This window comes from Cygnus olor, chromosome 3 (genome assembly GCF_009769625.2).
Source record: "Cygnus olor isolate bCygOlo1 chromosome 3, bCygOlo1.pri.v2, whole genome shotgun sequence".
NCBI lineage: Eukaryota > Metazoa > Chordata > Aves > Anseriformes > Anatidae > Cygnus > Cygnus olor.
In genome coordinates this window covers 79,210,434-79,229,294 of record NC_049171.1, presented here as the reverse complement: position 1 = coordinate 79,229,294, position 18,861 = coordinate 79,210,434, and the positions used below count along the sequence as shown (strand labels likewise).

The following is an 18,861-nucleotide window of genomic DNA, read 5'->3' as shown; positions in this document are numbered from 1 at the left end:
GCATGTAAACTATGTTCTGGATGTCATTTTAGTCTCCCTGTAGGAAACAGATTACTTAAAGCTCAATAAGTAGGGTTCTTTCTAGTTTTCCTGCCCTCTGACATGTAGATTCACGAATGGAAGGAATGAAAGGGAACAAAGACACTTTGGTGGATTCTGTTTATTTAAAATTTTCACTGACACAAGAACTTGACTGACAGGTATATAGTTTCTATTTGCAATTAGTAAAGAATCAGACTGCCAAAAAATGATACTGGTTTACGATAATTTGTGAGGAGTTTTTTCTTTATTCTTTCTCATGGGATAACTGAATGATCAGTGCTTGTACGTGTTCTTTCAATTCTTTCCTGGAAAAATTCTGAGTTTCATGTTAAGATGTTTCCTCTTTACTTCATTAATTGCATTATATTTTAGGCCTTAGCATATTTTTGTGAGGTTCCATGATTTCAGTTAAAATAATGCAACTGGATTAGAAGGGTACAATTGAGAGATTCATAGTCGGTGTGTCAGTGGTAGTTTTGCTGTTGATTTCAACATAATTGATTTCACTCTACTACTTTAGACGGTTCAACCTGTAACTGAGGAGTTTACAATAGAGGTCCAAGAATAGCAGGCTATCTACTATCTAGTTTGTTCAGGATATTGAACTAGCCTTAACGCATCTCAGTGTCAAAAAAAACTTGCTAGTAGAACAATAGAGTATTGGTATTAGTGTTGTAAGAAAATAGTAATAAAACATCAGATACAAGGTGACTTTTCAGAAACTTGAAGATTACTGACATTAACATTATAATCATAAATAGCTTTAGATAAGACATTGATATTCACTGAGAGGTCATCCAGGTTTCTTGACGAAAATCTTGAGCAGTGTTTCTTAGTGAAACTATCCATTGATCCCCAATATTTAAGGGGTGAATATTCAGGGAAAGTAATGGAAGATCACAGAATCGTCTAGGTTGGAAGAGACCTGCAAGATCACCTAGTCCAACCTCTGACCCAGCACAAACAAGTCTTCCACTAAACCACATCACTAAGCTCTACATCACTAAGCTCTACATCTAGGAAGAGAAGTGCTAGAACTTTGTGATAGGTGTTTTGATATAATGAGCTATATGAAAGAACGTATCTATTTTGTAACTGTCTTTAGTACCATTTCATAAATGATTATAGTATATTTTGAAAGAAAAAAAAAAAGTAGTGAGTTTAGTATTTAGTAGTTGGAAGGTGTGGTTTATTAAAAGATTGTCTTTGGAAAAGCCAAGGCGACATACAGGGCATCTTGACCTTAAGACAAACAAGTCTGATGTTTTTGAGGGGGCCTGTTTTTTACTGTTAAATCTTATACAATTGTTCCTGTAGATATTGGGAATAATTGTATGCTTTTTTTTTAAATGAAAACGGAACCCACCACCTTTCATTGAATAGGACAGAACAAGTGCAGAATTCTAAGTTCTATTCTTAAGGTCCACTGCTCCAAAATCAAATGTTGCATCTGTCTCCATATTTACATCTACCTGCCAGTTATTTCTTGGAGGAGAGAACTATATTGAAGAAGTGCGTGGTTACCACTGAATCTTTTAGCTGTCCCAAAGTACTGCAAATGCACAGCTTTAAGAAATGTGGTCTAATACCACTGTTCAGAATCATGTAGGCTGGTGTCACTCTTAATTAGCTTCACCCTCTCCTCCCCAGTTCTCCCTCCCCCCCCAAGTCATCTAAGCTGTGGCATGATTATTGCTAGATTATTCTGTAGGTAGGTACACTTCTGTAACTATCACTTCAACAATCACTTCTTCTTCTTTCACATTTATCTTGCAACTGAAGATGATAAATTAAAGAAAGACAGCACAACAAAGGAAGTGTGCAACAAATATTGCATAGCAGCTCAGATGTATTTCCGTTAGTCAAATGAGAGGCTTCCCATCTTTCTTTTGCCTCTTATCTATGTCTGCATATTAATCAAGTGCCTGAAATATGCATATGAGAAGTAACCATTTATACTGTAATAGTTGTAGCTTTAATTGTAAATTTGATGTATAATAATCGGAACCATTTTTTTCATGAACTGTGCTCATAATTTGTTCATTTTATTATTTCCAATCCATTTTCCACAGCTGCAATCTGAATAAGTGGCTCAATTATAGTTACTGTTATCCTTTAATATTCACTGAGCCTCATGGAATACTTTGAAAGAAATATTCTATTTAAAGACAATTATGCTTAAATATCATGGTTTTCTAAAGACATTTGCATGAAAACAAATGCTTGAAGAGCTCATCTTCCTTTTCCATACTCCTATCTAGAGTAATAATTCTCCTGTGACATAATCAGCTGTCATATGATATGATGTCACAGTTCAGTGTGACCAGAATTTTCTATCTTGGTCATACACTTGAAAACCAATAATAGCCCTCATTTTGCCGAAAACTGAATAGTTCAAAGTTAGGAATCAAATTAGAATTTGGCTGCAAATTTAAGAAATAAATGCTTTTAATAGTTACACTAAAAATACCTAAATAATAATAAAAAACCCTCTAATGCAGTTGTTCTTTAAAAATAAACTAAAAAAAGTCAATTTAGAAATTGTCTGAACAAAACTTTGTATGGTTTTTCCTGGTTTTCAAAAATTACTTTTTTTTTTTTTTTTTTGTCTTTCAATGAGCAAGGTTAGTTTTAGGAAATAGGTTAGTTTTAGGAAATAATACTTTGTGACAGATTTGTTCAGTGGGTTATCTGATTCAGAATTTGTGACAATACCAATAAATTTAAAACTACATTTATTTCTCCTTTGTATTGTTCATTTTCATTGTTCTTAAAAGGATGGACCCAAAGGCAGAATTTTCTTGCAGACCTCAAATTCCCATAAAGTAGCCGTTGTGTAACTATTACTCTGCTATATTGGCAAAATACATAACACTATTTTTTGATGTATTTCTCTTAAGAGTGGAAACTAACCAGACTCTGAGCATACAGAAAATGCTTTGCAGAATGAATTGAATGCAAATGAAATGTCTGATCTTTAGCTTTTGGTGTATTTTTCTTGCCTATACTCCTATTTTATCAAATTGCACTTCCCATTTTTAAAGATTAGTAGAGCTCGAGAGTCAGTTTTATGGAATTGTCATCTTGATAAATAGTAGAGATTAACGCTTTCATCCAAATTATGCATCCTTTTTAGGATGATAACATTACATAATAGTAGGGGCAGATTTCCAAATTCTTGATCAACAAAATGACCACAGAAAGACTTCTTAAATAATTCATTTCCATCTATGAAGACTGACGTGAAGGCAGGGTTACCAAACAGCCGCCTTTTGACAGGGTAGTCCAATAGTACTCTTCTTATTCATTGCTCTGCTACTGGCACAGGAACATTTGTGGGCATAAATCCAGGTCCCCAGGAAACTTGGAAGCTTTCCATCTTAAAGAACTGTAACTGTGGCTAACAAACCAGCTGCTGTATTGAGCTCAGAAGGAAGTCTTTGTAGCAGTGTGGAAGGAACTTAAGATATTTGCATAACATCCAGTAGCCTTAGTGGGAACGGTTGGCAAGAGCACAACAGCAGGGTAGGCGGCATCCAGCTTTTTATCTTTTGACTGTAACTGTCAGTGATTCCATTCTTAAATGCTAGGATGAGAAGAAAAGAGAAAGAAATGAAGAACTTGACCGAAAGGGTTATACGGAGAGGGGTACTTATGGTCCTGTTGACAGGACAGCATTCTTTGTGGAAGTAATAGTTTATTAAACTTGGCAAACAAAATCAGTTTATAACATAGTATCACCATCTATAGGTGAATGTTTGTGAGTTGCTAAGTTCTTATGGAGAGAGAAAAACATTAAAAAGATCAAAAAGTACAGAATGTAGTGCTATCCAATAGCATAGGTCAGCTGTCAACCAAAGCATGCTGCTGTACTGACTTACAGGAATTTATAGGAATGGTCAGTACTAAAGTGCATATATTTCAAATTTAGAACAGGCAGATTTTGTCAATTAGGTCAACTGCAGATGTAAAAAAAAAAAAAAAGTTTACTAGTATAACTTAAATACATTGTATCACTACTTCTTCAAATATTATTTCCAATAAATTGTCAATCTAGAGTTCTAAAACAGATGTTACTTTGGTCTTCTGTCACAACAGCTTTACATAGCAAAGAATAATTCTTTCTTTATATGCTACTTCTTACGTTGTACTTTGTTTTAAAATATTCAGGCCATGCTTCACAAAATATTTAAGGTAACACCACTGGAAAAAAAGTTTTGCTTTCCTGTTGCCTTCAGGTTCTCTCCTGCTATGTACAAATACAGCAGTTTGTGAGGCTAAATAGTAAATCACATGATGGATTTGGATTGGAAGTAAATGGGGTGGTAGTGTTTATTTGTTGTTCTTTCTTTTTTTGCCTCTCACCATGTCATATCCAATTTAATTTCAACCTGGATTATATTCCTGGCCCAAATCGCTGCTTTTGCACAAGTGTTTATGATGGAAAAAGGGTTAACGCTTAAAAAAAAAAAAAAAGAGGAATTTTTGCAGGATAGCCATTTATGGCCTTCCATGTATTTTCTCATTTTGCAAGAATTTATTTTTGTTTTTTAAAAAAAATGTTGCACAGAGTAATGACTTCTATGAATGATTTTGTGTAGGTGAAGGCAAGAAGGCTAGAACATGTAATTTACTGTAATTTTTTTAAAAAAAGTATTTATCTTCCTTAAGAAGCTAAATATTTTTCCTGATATGTGAAATTGATCTCTTCATTTTCACTACTTCATGTTCTCGCAGAATGATAAATTGGATTCTGGAATAGCTTGGTCATCCTTCAGTGTTCTTACTTGGTAAAGTTGAATTATGTAAAAATGTTACTGTTTATATAAAAAAACACTTCAGAAATGTTTAAAAAATTGCTGTCAACTGTTCATGTGAATCCCACAGAAGCTTTCTTTTATTTTAATTCTGTAATATTACTTGTGCCACAAAAATATTAAATGTATTTATTGGTATTTTCCTTTTTGTTATATTTTCATAAGTCTGTATTTAAAAATCCTACCTGCTACTTCTGAAAGATTGTTTTTTCTGAACGTTAGTTGTTTAAACATTTTTTTGAGTCGAGTCCTATGAGGAACCAAAAACTTTAGTTTAGTTGACATCGTTGGCCATTGAGCAGGAGTTTTGAGGAATGTCTGTGTAGTGACAGTAAGCTGTGATATTTTGTTGTCATTATTGTTACCTGTTCCTGGTAAGAGTCACATAGAAACCCTGGTATTCATGGTGCTACTGTAACTCTAGCTTGGTTTTTAACCTCTTTCACTAGAAGAATCTTCAAGTTTACTGTATCAAGCACACCTTTTTGTGGATTTTTTTTTCCTGTCAAGCAGAAAAACTACTCTGTCAAATTTCAGTTTGCCTCCCTGCTTCACTTTTTTTTTTTGAGATTTTTTTTGTGGCATTAAACGTAAGGGGGAAAGAAAAATTTTTGAGTTCCTCTTACCATCTCCTATCTTCACTGAAGGAGAGAATTCGTATTTCAGTCTAATTCAACCTGAATTCTTCAACTCTCATAAATACGTATTATGCTTATATGCAGCATCTTAAAAGATCATTATGTTGCCACTTTTGTTCAGAGGAATAAATATTTTAGTATAGTTTTATGTAATGGGTTAAAGCATGGGCTCTGCCTACAAATGAATCTTCACAGCATGAATCATGGTCATCCTTAAGACCATTATAGCCATTTGAAAAAAATATATATGTTTATGTCCTAGCAATTCCAAAGTTGTAAGTGACTTAACACTTATCAATAGGCCTATTCTCTTTTCATATTTGTGGAAGGCAGCAGACATTCTCTACTACAGTAGCTGCATTAACAGTCTAAATTTTCAGCCAGAGGAATATAATGTAACAGAAGCAATTCTAACTTTTCTACAGCATAAATAAAGGAATATAAGGAAATCTCTCTTTGGGAAGGAAAAAAACACATTTATTCACTCTAGAGAGTTTACTAATCCTTAAAATGTTATTTTATATGGGATTTTTTCTCTATCTAAGGCCCTATTTCATATATTTTGCTTACGTTATTCAGCAGTCTTGCCCCAGTAACTCCTATATGTGTTAGTCTGTTTCAAGCAAGCTTGAAAAAGATGTCTGAGATGGCTGTGTTCTTCTTTCACGTTATGTAAAAAACAACAACAAAAAACAGTGATTAGATAAAGAATAGGCATCAAAGTTGCTGTCAGGATTGGGAGGGGAAAAAAATGTCTGTCTATTAGGTTTGGCAGAACCTGGTCTGCTGTTCATTGTGCACGTACTGGTTGGCCCATGAGCAGATACGTAGGTCCAAACTACATCCTGTGGGGATCATATGGGAAATTGGGATGAAACTGGGATTTTTGCAATTGCTGGGGTTTAGGAGGCAAGGAATATAAAAGCACAGAAAGCAAGTCTCATTGTTTCCAATTTCATGGGGCATTGTGTGTATACAAGCAACACTGAAAGCTTACCATTGTTGACTGTAAACATTTTAATACACTTCTTTATTTCTTTTACAAACAGATAACAGAAATTTGCCTGGATTAACACTGAACTGAATGCATCTGAACTGAAGGAAATGTTTTAAGATTGGTTTCCTGCCGGGAGTTGTACAAAAATGGTGCACTGAGGGTTCTGCTGCTTCTGGGAAGACAGTAACTGTATATTTATACTGCAGTTTACTGGTCCACAAAAAACAATGTAATAACAAAGCTAACAGTAAATTTATGTAACACTAGTGGTTCCCCTCCCCCTGACTGGACATGAGTGATCAAAGGTCTTTGCAAGAAGATAAGCACAAAATTAGCAGAACTTCCTCAAAGTTCAGGGAGTCTTCAAGAAGCATGCAATCTGATGATTATTTTGCAAGAAAGCTTAAAGCTTTGAATGGTAGCATGGGTCCTCCTGTTTCTTCAAATGTATCTAGCAAAGCTGAAAATAATCAATCCAATGGTACACCAGCTGTGCCTAAAATGGGTGTTCGAGCAAGGGTATCTGAGTGGCCGCCTAAAAAGGATTGCTCTAAGGAGTTGAGTAAAGCTGCTTGGGAAAGCAGATCTCCAGCTAGTTACGAAAGTGTTGGATCAGTACATCCAAATGGACAAAATGACCAAACTGAAGGGCAGCAAGAAGAACTAGAACTGGAATTTGCAGAGGGAAGATATTCTATTGGAGATCTGTTTGTTCATTCCCCTCAAAGGGGACTTCATCCCATTAGGCAAAGAAGCAACAGTGATGTGACGATAAGTGATATTGATGCTGAAGATGTGTTAGACCAGAATGCTGTTAACCCAAATACTGGAGCAGCCCTTCATCGAGAGTATGGAAGTACTTCTTCAATTGATAGACAAGGCTTGTCTGGAGAAAACTTTTTTGCAATGCTAAGAGGATACAGAGTAGAAAACTTCGAACATAAAACCCTTGCTCCATTTGGATTTTCCGAGTTTTTCCACTGTGATCCTACCGTTTCTCCAAGTCTGCATGCTGCTGCACAGATTTCCAGGGGAGAATTTGTCAGGATTTCTGGTTTGGATTATATGGATAGTGCGCTGCTTATTGGTCGAGACAGGGAGAAATCTTTTAAGAGGAGACTAAAATCAGAAACAGTAGAAACATCTCTATTTAGAAAATTGCGAACAGTTAAAAGTGAGCATGAAACCTTTAAGTTTTCGTCTGATCTGGATGATAGACTTGACAGAAATGTGCGTTCTTGGAACTGTCAGAAGTGTTTTGCACATTATGATGTTCAGAGCGTTTTGTTTAACATCAATGAAGCAATGGCTACCAGAGTAAACGTGGGAAAAAGAAAAAATATAACCACTGGGGCTTCAGCTGCATCACAAACTCAGATGCCAGCAGGCCAAACAGGAAACTGTGAATCGCCTTTGGGAAGCAAAGAGGATCTCAATTCAAAAGAGAATTTAGATGCTGATGAGGGTGATGGGAAAAGCAATGACTTAGTACTGAGCTGCCCTTACTTCAGGAATGAAACTGGTGGAGAAGGAGATAGACGGATTGCACTTTCCAGGGCAAATTCAGCATCTTTTTCTTCAGGTGAAAGTTGTTCTTTTGAATCCTCTCTGAGTTCTCATTGCACAAATGCTGGTGTTTCAGTACTGGAAGTACCAAGAGAAAACCAGTCAATTCACAGAGAGAAAGTGAAGCGTTACATCATAGAACATATTGATCTTGGAGCGTACTATTACCGCAAGTTCTTCTACGGAAAAGGTAAGTTTTTGTAATGCAACTGATTTGAGGTGTGCATGCATTAGATTTTTCTTGCTTATTATTTTTTTCTTCTCTGTAGGAGTACCTAAGTATCACTGAGGATATTGAAACTCTTTACTAAAATTAAGCCTCTTAATATCCCTCTGGGAGAGCAAGAATCAGCAACCAGTGGGTTATTTATAAAGCTAAACAGTATTTGTCTAAGTTAACTAAGTGTGGTTTCATTTAGATCAGTAGGTAAATTAACTTCTCTGTACCAAACTTTCTTGGAGGGCAGGAGGAAAAGTTGACACTTATATCCAGCAAATGTATTGGAAATACTGATACCTGGAGTGGAAATCAATATTTCTTAAAAGGTGTTTCCATAAGAGGAGGTTTTATTATTGAGGCTCCTCATTGCCTTCTAGATTCCACTGTTATCTTGTGTCTTTGGGGCCTTTCGTACTGTACACATGTATGCATGCGTGTATGCATACCCATTAAACAGAGAGCTTTTGGTGATATTTAGTTTTTGAGCCTAAATAAGGTTGTTCTGTGACTTTCTCATAGCCTTTTATCCTATTCTTTTTGGATATGTTCAAACTGCTAAACAGCAGGGTACCCTTCTGAACTGAGTAACTAACTTGGCTTGAATCGTTATTCAGATAAGCGATTTCCTCTTAGACCGACCTACTTTGTATTCAGGACTGCATCGTGCAGTGTGTGTGCAATGCCTGTTTTTGTGGGACAGAGAACCCCAAACTACCTCTCTAGCCTTTCCATATTATGAGTTGTAGCTCAATCTTTTCGCTGGTATTAAAAGAAAGAAATGCTTCTGTCCTTAAAAAGATTGTTGGCTACTGCCTGAGCCTTCCTGAAACCATACTTACTTTGCCTTCTAACTCTATTTCAACAGCAAGAAATGAGCACTGTGCTGTGCTCCTTCCTCCTGTGACCCTTCACAAGGGACTTGAAATAGGGTCCAGTACAGTTTCACAATATGATAGAAACCTAGAACATATATCCTGTAAAAAAACAAACAAACAAACAAAAACAAACAAACAAAAAAAAAAAAAACAACAAAAAAAAAAACAATGCATTTAAAAGAGAAGGAAGAAAGAATCTGGATCTGTGATGTAGAAGGAAGAAAAAGCCCCGTAGCTAAGCAAGGATGGGCAGTAAATTCAAAGGTACAAAATGACTTTAAGTTAGGTTGCAAAGGGTCAAAAAATGTTGAGGGAGTCAAGAGTGGAAGAGAATGAAGGGAAATTTCTGAGAAAAGGTGGTATGCTTTTTAAGGGACAGAGAAGAGAGAATTGGCATAGATGGAAATGACTGACGAGGATTAAGCCAAATAAAAGAGGACTAGTTTGTCAAATGCTTTTATGATGGAGGGGGGTAGGAGTAACAGGTTCCAAAAGGCTGACCGTATTTTTTGTGTGAGAAGAAAAATCCCCCTGGAGAGAGAAAGAAAATACAAAGAGAAACCACTTTAAATATGCTTTAAATAAAACTAATGACCTTTCTGGAAAGTTGATGCAAATGTAATGAGCTTTAATTAACTTCTGTTCTTGTATTAGGCACATATGATCTCTTGACTAAAGTAAAGTATGCTTATGTTAGTATAGCATTAAAAACTTAAGGAATAGTATCTGAGTATTATACTACGTGGGACAAAACTCTGGGAATGTAAATTGTTATTGTCCTCGTTAATTGTTCTGTAGGTAGCATTCTTCAGGAGTAAATATTGTGATGCATTTAATATTCAGTAATAAGCTGTTACCCTCTTGCCTTTACAGCTATCTGTAAGCCATGCCCTGTTCCACATATTTTTTTATAGAGCTGTTAACAGAAGCTACCCAAGAGAAATCTGTATTGGAGAAACTCCTTAGGAGTGAGAGTGAGCAAGTCAAGGCAAACAGAGCAAAAACTCAATTTTCAGTATCTGTTATCTGAAGGGATCGGGCTTTTGGGAATCTCAAGATTACTTCCAGCTGAACATAGTTTTTACCTAAGCAAAGTTTATTGTGGGTAGAGGAAATAAAACGGGCATTTTGCCTTAGGCAACAAAATGTCTTGCTGCTGTGCTGATCTCTTGTGTAAGAAAAAGTGACATTTATATGCATACTGAGTCTTACTCAATGCTATTCCATGACAGTGAGCTCTTCTAGCTGACTGTTCATTGAATTGTAGATTTAATAGCACAGTTGAATTTAGCAAAATAATTGTGGAAGGATGAAATGAAAATTTAGCAAACAATAGTCACTTGTATATAGAGACACATGCAATGCTACTGATTTTCTTTGCCTTTAACAAGATATCTGTGAAAGAGAAACAACTTTCTGCATATTTGATTTAGTTCACAGTTTTGTAATTGGCACTTGTCAGCATACAAGTTTTATTTCTGTTTTAAGATGCATGGAAGAAACACCCTGGCATGTGTAGCACTAATTATTCCATTCCCTTTCAAGAAATGAGAGATTTGGAATTCAGTCTTCTGAAATGAGCTCTAGTTTTATACTGCATATTTATAAGCTTTGTAACTATTGTTAAAATCAAATCCAACAAGACTGATGTAAAATATGTTAATGTTTATGGAAAATATATTCTCAGCTTCCAGTTAAGGTTTACAAAAGCTAAAATATTTTATCTTTTGGTTTTGATTTATTAATGGTGTCCTTTGGTGAGCTACATATTTTGTGGGATAGAATGGGATGAGAAGAGGGAAAAAATTGTGATTTTTTTTTAAGGATAATTGAAATGTTGAAATGTCATCATGAGTCCTTTTCCTCTTGTGTGATTTATCCTCATAATACCTCAAGACTTGACTGTTATTACTGTGCTTTTTATTTGTGGAATGCTTGCAACTATTTCTTAATGTTATCGTGTCTGTGTGCTGATATCAAACTGCAATAATGACCTAAAAGAAATATACAGGCTTATCAAGTTTTTATGTTAACTCAGTCTTGTATAGGTAAAACCTTTTTGATTAGAATGAAAGTTGGCAACTATTCCTCAAAATGAAGAAGTAAAAAATAGGAGTATTTTACTGTCTCTCTTTGAACAGCTAGAAAACAGAACTTATTTTCCTCTTTTATCTCCAGTAGACACTATTAAATCAGTAAGTAAATTCAACAGACCTTCATGAGTTTATAGTTTGATATTAAAAACCAGCAAATAAAGCACCAACCTTGAATTAAAAGTTTTCTCCACATCCTGCAATATCAGTACTAGTGTTATTTTCAAATTTACTTCAGTTTCTGCAATTCCCATTCTTGAAACTATTTTACCATTTTTTAATATATGTTCATAACATCTTTAGTTTTGTATCTCTTATGTTGTACAGGAAGTTAGCAGGCATCTGCCAAGCTTGCATTTTTCTGCTCAGTAATATAGCTGCCAAAAAATCTAGTAACTGTGGAATACCGTTTTCTATATTTACATCAAAATGTAAGGCTGTAGAAACCTTGAGACGTTTACCCCTTGTCAAAGCCTGAATATGCAGCTGTGGGAAGCTTTAATGTTGAAAGTATTTGGCCTCTGATTATCACTCTCAATACACAAACACGCACAAATTAATATTGTTATGGTCTGTAAAATCCAGTTCCATTAGCCCATTAAGGTTCCAAGTTTTATTTTAACACTAGAAGTAGGAGACAATCCATGCAGGTAGAATGCCGGAGATGGGGAAGGAGGGGAGGAAAGTAGGTGGTGAGCAGGTCTGTTACTTCATTGCTATTTAAAACATGGAATTATAGCATTAACCAGATTGGAGGAAGTTTCTGGAGATTGTCCAGTCCAATTCCATGTTTAAAGCTAACTTTACAGGTAGGTTCTGCACAGCCTGTTCAGAACCTTTTCCCTCTAGCTTCTGACCAAGGATGGAAAATTCACAGACTCTCTGGCAACCTGCTCCTGTGTTTGATTCTCCTCAGTGAGGGGCTGCATCTTATGACCGTGGCATCTTGTACTTTCTCTCTGTATCTTGGAGAAGAGTCTGGCTGTGCCTTCTCTGTAACCCTCCATCAGGAAGTGGGGTGCTGCAATTAGAGAGAGTTTGTCCCCAGCCTGTGCTGTTTCATGGGCTTTCTCTGTCTCAGGTGTAGTTCTATGCTGGCCTTCATGAGGCTTTTGTCAGTCCATTTTCTTAGGTTGTCAAAGTCCCTCAGAAATGCAGCTTTAGTGTATAATAATTTTAATAGTAAATAATATTTTTTGTTGCTACAATTATTTTTAAATGGGATTTGAACACTTTCTAGGAGATTCGTGTTTCATTATGCTTTTTTATTCTTCATTCACTTTTATGCAAAAGAACATCAGAATTACTTTGGAATAGATGAAAATCTTGGACCTGTAGCAGTCAGCATCCGGAGGGAGAAGGTTGAAGATGCTAAGGAAAAAGAAGGATCTCAGTTCAACTATCGGATAGTTTTCAGGACAAGTGAGGTAATATTCTTTCAGCAATTCTGCAAAGGAATTGGAATGTTAACTTAGAATACTGGTTGTTTGTCTGGGGATAGGTTGCTGACTTGGAAAGTAAATCTGTTAATGGGAAAGGGATGTTCGCCTGGAACAAAGTTTTCCTCTTCCCTGCTATGTAAATTTTTTTTCTTTTTGAACAGGCATCCAAAAGGAGGTAAGTTGGCTCAAATTACATATCTCCAAGACTTAAACAGAGGAACAGATAATAAGAACTAAACTGAAGATAAGTTTTGATCAAGTTGCTAGATGTTATGGTTCTAATTGTAGGAATAGAAGATTAAGAAAAGAAATGTACGGAAAATGAGAGGGGAAAAATATGAAAGCTTATACTACAACTTAAATGTACTTTTTTGTGTTCTGTTTCAGACTACTTTCTTAGAAGCTTTCTTCTCAGAGAAATGTTTTTATACACTTTATATAATTTGTGGAAGGAATATTTCAAGTCCCTGCAGAGGGGAAATGGAGAAGTGCCAAAGTCTTCCCCCTGGTAACCAACGATAGGATGCAAGGGAATGGCACAAAGCTGCGCTAGGGTGTTTCAGACTTAGATATTAGGAAAAATTTCCTTATCTTAACGGTGGTCAGACACTGGAACAGGCTTCCTAGCAAGGTGGTTGATGCCCCATGCCTGTCAGTGTTCAAGAGGCGTTTGGATAATGCCCTCATCAATATGCTTTAACTTTTGCTTAGCCCTGAAGCAGTCAGGCAGTTGTACTCAATCTTTGTAGGTCTCTTCCAACTGAACTTTTTTATTCTATTATATTAATATGTTAATAAGACAATTATTTTTATTTATCTGGCAGAATAGCTTTTGTGATCGTTGTAGAACGGCATTTCTCTTCATTTTTATTTCAAGCCAATTAGTGTCTGTTGCAAAAGCAATTTCTTGTTTATGACAGCAACTAGATTTGATTTGTATAAAAATACACAATGACACAATGTTAACTGTCCTTAGGACTGTTGCTTTTTATTGCTATTATAACACAGGGAAGTGTTCCTGATGCCTCTTCGTTCATGTGCTTTTACAAACAGATGTAGAAACATTTTTTAAGGCTAGGTTTTTCCTTCATTGCCATAAAAAAGAGGCCTCTCTGTGTGAGGAGAGTGGTGATTTAGCTGACTCACTACTAAGAAACATCCCTTTTTGCAAAATCCAATGGCGATAAAGCAGAGTGGTTTAAAAAACAGGTAGTTAAGGTAAATGAAGGTGCCATTAGTTGTAGCTTACCTCACCTGTCCAACCTCACATTCAACTACTGTGTTTCTAGGGTAGTATGGCATTAAAATTAATAATTTTTAGTTTTTCTGCTGTTTTGAAATTCTTTTTCTTTTTTTGAAAAAAATCTTAGGAATTGGAATAAGTTAATAAGATCATCAGTGAATTTCTTTAAACAAAAAACTTAGAAACATAGAGTCATCGAGGTTCGAAAAAGACCTCAAGATCACGAAGTCCAACCATCAACCTGACCTACTGACTCCCATCACTAAAGTGTGTCCCTTAGTGCCACATCTTCATGTATCTTAGATATCTCCAGAGATCCCGTTTCAATGCTTAATCAACTTCTCTGTAAGGGAATTCTTCCTGATATCCAGTCTAAACCCACACGGGTGCAACTTGAGACTGTTTCCTCATGTCCTATCGCTTGTCACCTAAGAAAAGAGACTGACACCCTCCTTGCCACAGCCTCCTTTCTGTTAGTTGTAGACGGTGATGTGGTCTCCCCCTCAGCCTACTTTTCTTTAGACTGAATGACCTCAGTCACTCTTCATAAGTCTGTTTTTCTAATCCCTTCACCAACTTCATTGTTCTTCTCTGCACACACTCAAACAACTCTCTTTTCTTGTAGTGGAAGGCCCAAAACTGAACACAGTATTTGAGGTGTGGTCTCGCCAGAGTCACATACAAAAAGACAATCACTTCCTTAGTCCTGTTGGCCACAAATATGTCACTGAGACAATAAGAGCCTGTTTACTTTTTAAAAGTCATTTTGTAATCTTTTTTACTGGTTTAAAAAATTGAAAATATGGATGTCTTTCTTCCTACTCTTTCTTCAATGCTTTTTATAAAACCTGAATATCTTTTAAGTCTTTGTAGTATTAGAATTAAAAATGTTTTGTACCTTTATTGCAGCTTACTACGCTTAGAGGAGCAATTTTAGAAGATGCTATACCATCCACTGCAAGGCATGGCACAGCAAGAGGTCTGCCTCTCAAAGAGGTACTAGAATATGTAATACCAGAACTGAGCATTCAGTGCCTGAGGCAGGCTTCCAACTCACCCAAAGTACCTGAACAGCTGCTTAAATTGGATGAACAAGGGGTATGTAGGATATGACTTTTATTTAAAGAGTAATTATTTTTTTTATTTTTTGGGAGGGGGGAATCTTAAATATTATGAAGGTAATATTGAAAAACATGGATCTCTAATGCAAATTAATCACTTTCTTGATTTTGCCAATATTTACTCAGAGTGTGTTTTCATAGACAAAATGAGATTTGAATTTCTAAGCAAATTGTTTTTTAAATATATTGTAGCTTAAGAAAAATGATTAAGACTATAGTGATTCTCTTTATACCTGTGAGTGGGAGAAAGATCATGACTGAACTTTTAATAGTCCACAGTCTTTTTTGTCCTTTACTATGTACAAATGTTGAATGCAAATGAAAACACATCTAATATTTTATTAATACTGCTTACAGGTAAGGTGGAAAAAGGGTATGATGTATTAAGTCTCTGCATCTAAATCTCTGCATTTTTGTGTTTTTTTTTTTAAACACTAATTTTCTGATTAACTTGCAGTAGTTTTAGTAGAATAGAATGCTTCTGGGTTCAGACAACTGAAATTGTGGTTGAGACTATGTAATGAATTAACTGCACCAGCAATGAAATATTCATATGCTTTAAATTTGGAGAGACAAATGATGAAGTTTATTGGGTTTGATAAAGTGAATCTGCTTTATTAAAAACTAATAAGTAAATTCAAAGCTTCTGAATAATTTGGAAGGACAGGTTTATGAAGGCTTTTAGTTCAATTTTAGAAACCATGCTTTATGTTTATTTAAAATAAAGATTGCATTTTCAATGCAAAAGTCAATATCTGTCTGTTGAAGTTGAAGCAGCTGATGAATCCAGTTGATTATAATGGTGATATAACTTTTTTTAATGCTTATTCAGTTTCAAATGTAGCGATTGTGTGAAACATATTGGTGTCTACCAGAATTGTCTTCTCCTGTGACTGTAACAATTGCTTAAAACAAAGCAGAGGTAGACAGAGGAAGAGAATTTCTTTTTTTTGGGGGTGGAATATTAAGCTAGTTTTGTATGTATGTTTTACTACTTTTGTTCATTGAGAACTTTTAATTGGAAATTAATTTTGTCCAATGTCCTCATTTTTTCCTGTGTTTTTCAGTGTTTCTTGTAAAACAATAAAAGGAAATCATTAGCACTCTCCTCTGAATATGAGTTCCTAATCTCCTGTTGCTCCCTGTCTTTCCTGTCTGAGCTCCAGAGTAAGTTTAGGTTCACGTAATAAATAATAATTACTACTTAGAGGGGTTGGATGTTCTAGGCAGCGTAGAGTACATCTTTATTTGACCGCAGTGGAATATTTCCCAAAACTCACTAAGCATTTCCCCAAAATTGGAAATGGAGATTGTCCATTGAACCAACCAGTATATTTTTAATCATTAACTCTTAAAACTCTTAATTTTGAGAAACAGCAGTACATAGCACTGAATTTTATTCTGTGTGCTCAGTTCTGAAAAATTCAATCCTGTTATGAAATGGGCTGTCACCAAGCAAAATGTAATATTAATGTATCTTACATACTGCTTATTGTGAGATAATTACTTGAATATAGAGAGAAAGCTGTGCATAGAAGTGGCATGAGATCCATTTATGTTTTTAATCCTCTTATGTACTTCATGCCTTCAGTTTTTTAATCAACCAAATATAAAAAGAGTTACGCTTGGTAGCCGAAAGTGACAAGTGGCTGAAATGTCATGAATTTAAAAATATGAATTGTGATCTAGAGGATTAATACGATTACCAGAATAATCATTTTCAATAAAACTGTATTAAATATTTGCATAGTTCTTCAGCAAACTGAAAACTGTTTCAGTTCTGTGAAACATGCAGAGAAAGAGATGAGTAGTTCTCAGTGAAATCTATTGTGGGTTGTGGAAGAAACATGTGGCTAAAACTCTATCCCTAAAATGACAGTAGAAAATAGATGGACATTGGATGGTTGACCTAATTTGAGAATGTAAGTAATTCCAAGTTATTCTGGTATATGATGATCAGCATTAGGTTTGACTCTAAATTTACAGGAAAAGTCAACAATTTATCTACAATATAGACAGGATTTTTTTCTCCAATTCCCGCCCCCCCCCCCCCCCCCCCCCAGATTCCCCTCCATATTTCTGCTAATGGTTTATTGTATATGGTTTTTGATGGTTTTGTTTGTTTTTTTCACATCCCTTTGAGAATGCTTGCTTTTCTCTAGAGCAAAGTTTACAAAAAGCGCAAAGAAAATAGGAACTTTGAATGCAGGGATATTTAGTTGCTATTGAGGTTCCTTGCCAGAAAAACTCTAAAGTCTTCACATGGTGTAAGTCATCAATTTGTTGTTGTTACACAATAAAGAATCTGTACTGTACAAGAAGACAAGATGCCAGGATTCAGTAGTAAGTAATTCTGACTAAACATGGTCAGTTTGAGTCTGGAGGGACTTCTATGCACACTTAATACAAATTATATACCCAAGTGGCTAAATTAGACGTTTTCTGATGTCAAATATTTCTTATTCAGAAATCATGAAATCAGAACTGTGTCCGAAATTCTTTACTTAAACCTGTATAAGCACGCAATGCCATTCCATAACTGGCAACTTTGTTTGTTTTAAGTATTCTGACATTGATATTCTGACATTTTTCACATCAGTTAATGGCCCATATAAGACGCTCCCAAACCTCATGTACATACAGCTTTCTTAGGCATTGACTTTCTAAAGGTACCTTGATTTCTGTTTCTGCAAAGCCCCATTGATTCTGAGTTGAGTCACTTTGCTTAAGTCTGTATATTTTGTGGACGTGAGTTCTCCTAGCATGCAGTCGGAGGTTCAGATTATTGCAAGTGTGCTTGCACTGGCTGTCTTGTTTAGGAATAGTAGTGTTGGTAGAATCAACTTTGTACGTAATTGTTGAGCGTTTGCAATACTTGTCCATGAAGTGAAAACGCAGGATTAATTCCTTCATGGACTGGGCAGTATCATATCTTTACCATCTCCTAGTACAGTGTTTTAACTAGGAAATGCTAGGATGTTTGGAGAATAGAGATATACTTCACTCCTGTTTAGAATTATACTGATACTTAAGATCTAATTCAAGAATCACTCATCTCCTTGGAAAGACAGAAGTGTGACCGTCTATTTAAGAATGGAGTATTTTGCCTAAGTGGTTCTCTAACTTGCCTTTCATTCTTACTGTTAGTTGTTGCCCCTATTGTTGATGGCTCAGTTAGCGTTTAACTTCTCCATTCCTCTGTTCTCGTGCAAAGTCAAGGAAATTAACTTAAATTCCCTGTGGTTTAAGTTAAGCTATTTGACACTGAGCTGGGGTAGAGGTGGCAATGTGCTTACAATCATTTTAATTTTCTGCTGGAAGTGTTAAGTAACAGTGCTGTTTCCTATAATCTGAAGTTTATAAGAGCAGTTTTTCCAGCTTCCTCCACAAAGTGTTCATGCTAGTTTTACACTGAATAAATAGTTTCCAGTGTGTGATTTGGAACACTTTATTAGATACCTAACTCTCCCCAGGCACTGTTTCAATATGGGGCAGACAAAGAAACATTTCAGATGACTATTATATATGCCAATCAAAATGAAATGACAAGAGCAAGCTGGGAGCAACCCAGCCCTTTCCCTGAGGTTAGGGGTCTGACTCAGGCATCTCTAGTGATTCTGTCTGTGGCCTTCAAAAAAGCTTCGTTAATTTGGACATCTTAGGGATTTTTTTATATGTTGGTAGTGCATGAAGGTAAATAATTAAACCAACAACATTGCCATTAAACCTTTAATTTCATTAGAGACATTGAAAAGGAACTCTAAAAAGCAGTAGCATCTTGAAGACACAAAAGAATAGGTTAGAAAA

At 35.6% G+C, this 18,861-nt stretch overlaps 1 protein-coding gene across 6 annotated transcripts in view; it reads left to right on the top strand.

Annotated features, from left to right (window-relative positions):
- SIPA1L2 (signal induced proliferation associated 1 like 2) overlaps positions 1-18,861 on the top strand; it is a 139,646-nt gene that overhangs the window by 47,312 nt on the left and 73,473 nt on the right. For all 6 annotated transcript variants that reach the window (XM_040551428.1, XM_040551426.1, XM_040551423.1 and 3 more), the window contains exons 3-5: positions 6,547-8,250; positions 12,542-12,675; positions 14,843-15,031. In XM_040551428.1, the coding sequence (XP_040407362.1) occupies positions 6,786-8,250; positions 12,542-12,675; positions 14,843-15,031 (1,788 nt within the window). In that variant the 5' untranslated portion in view covers positions 6,547-6,785. The remainder of the gene's footprint in view (positions 1-6,546; positions 8,251-12,541; positions 12,676-14,842; positions 15,032-18,861) is intronic.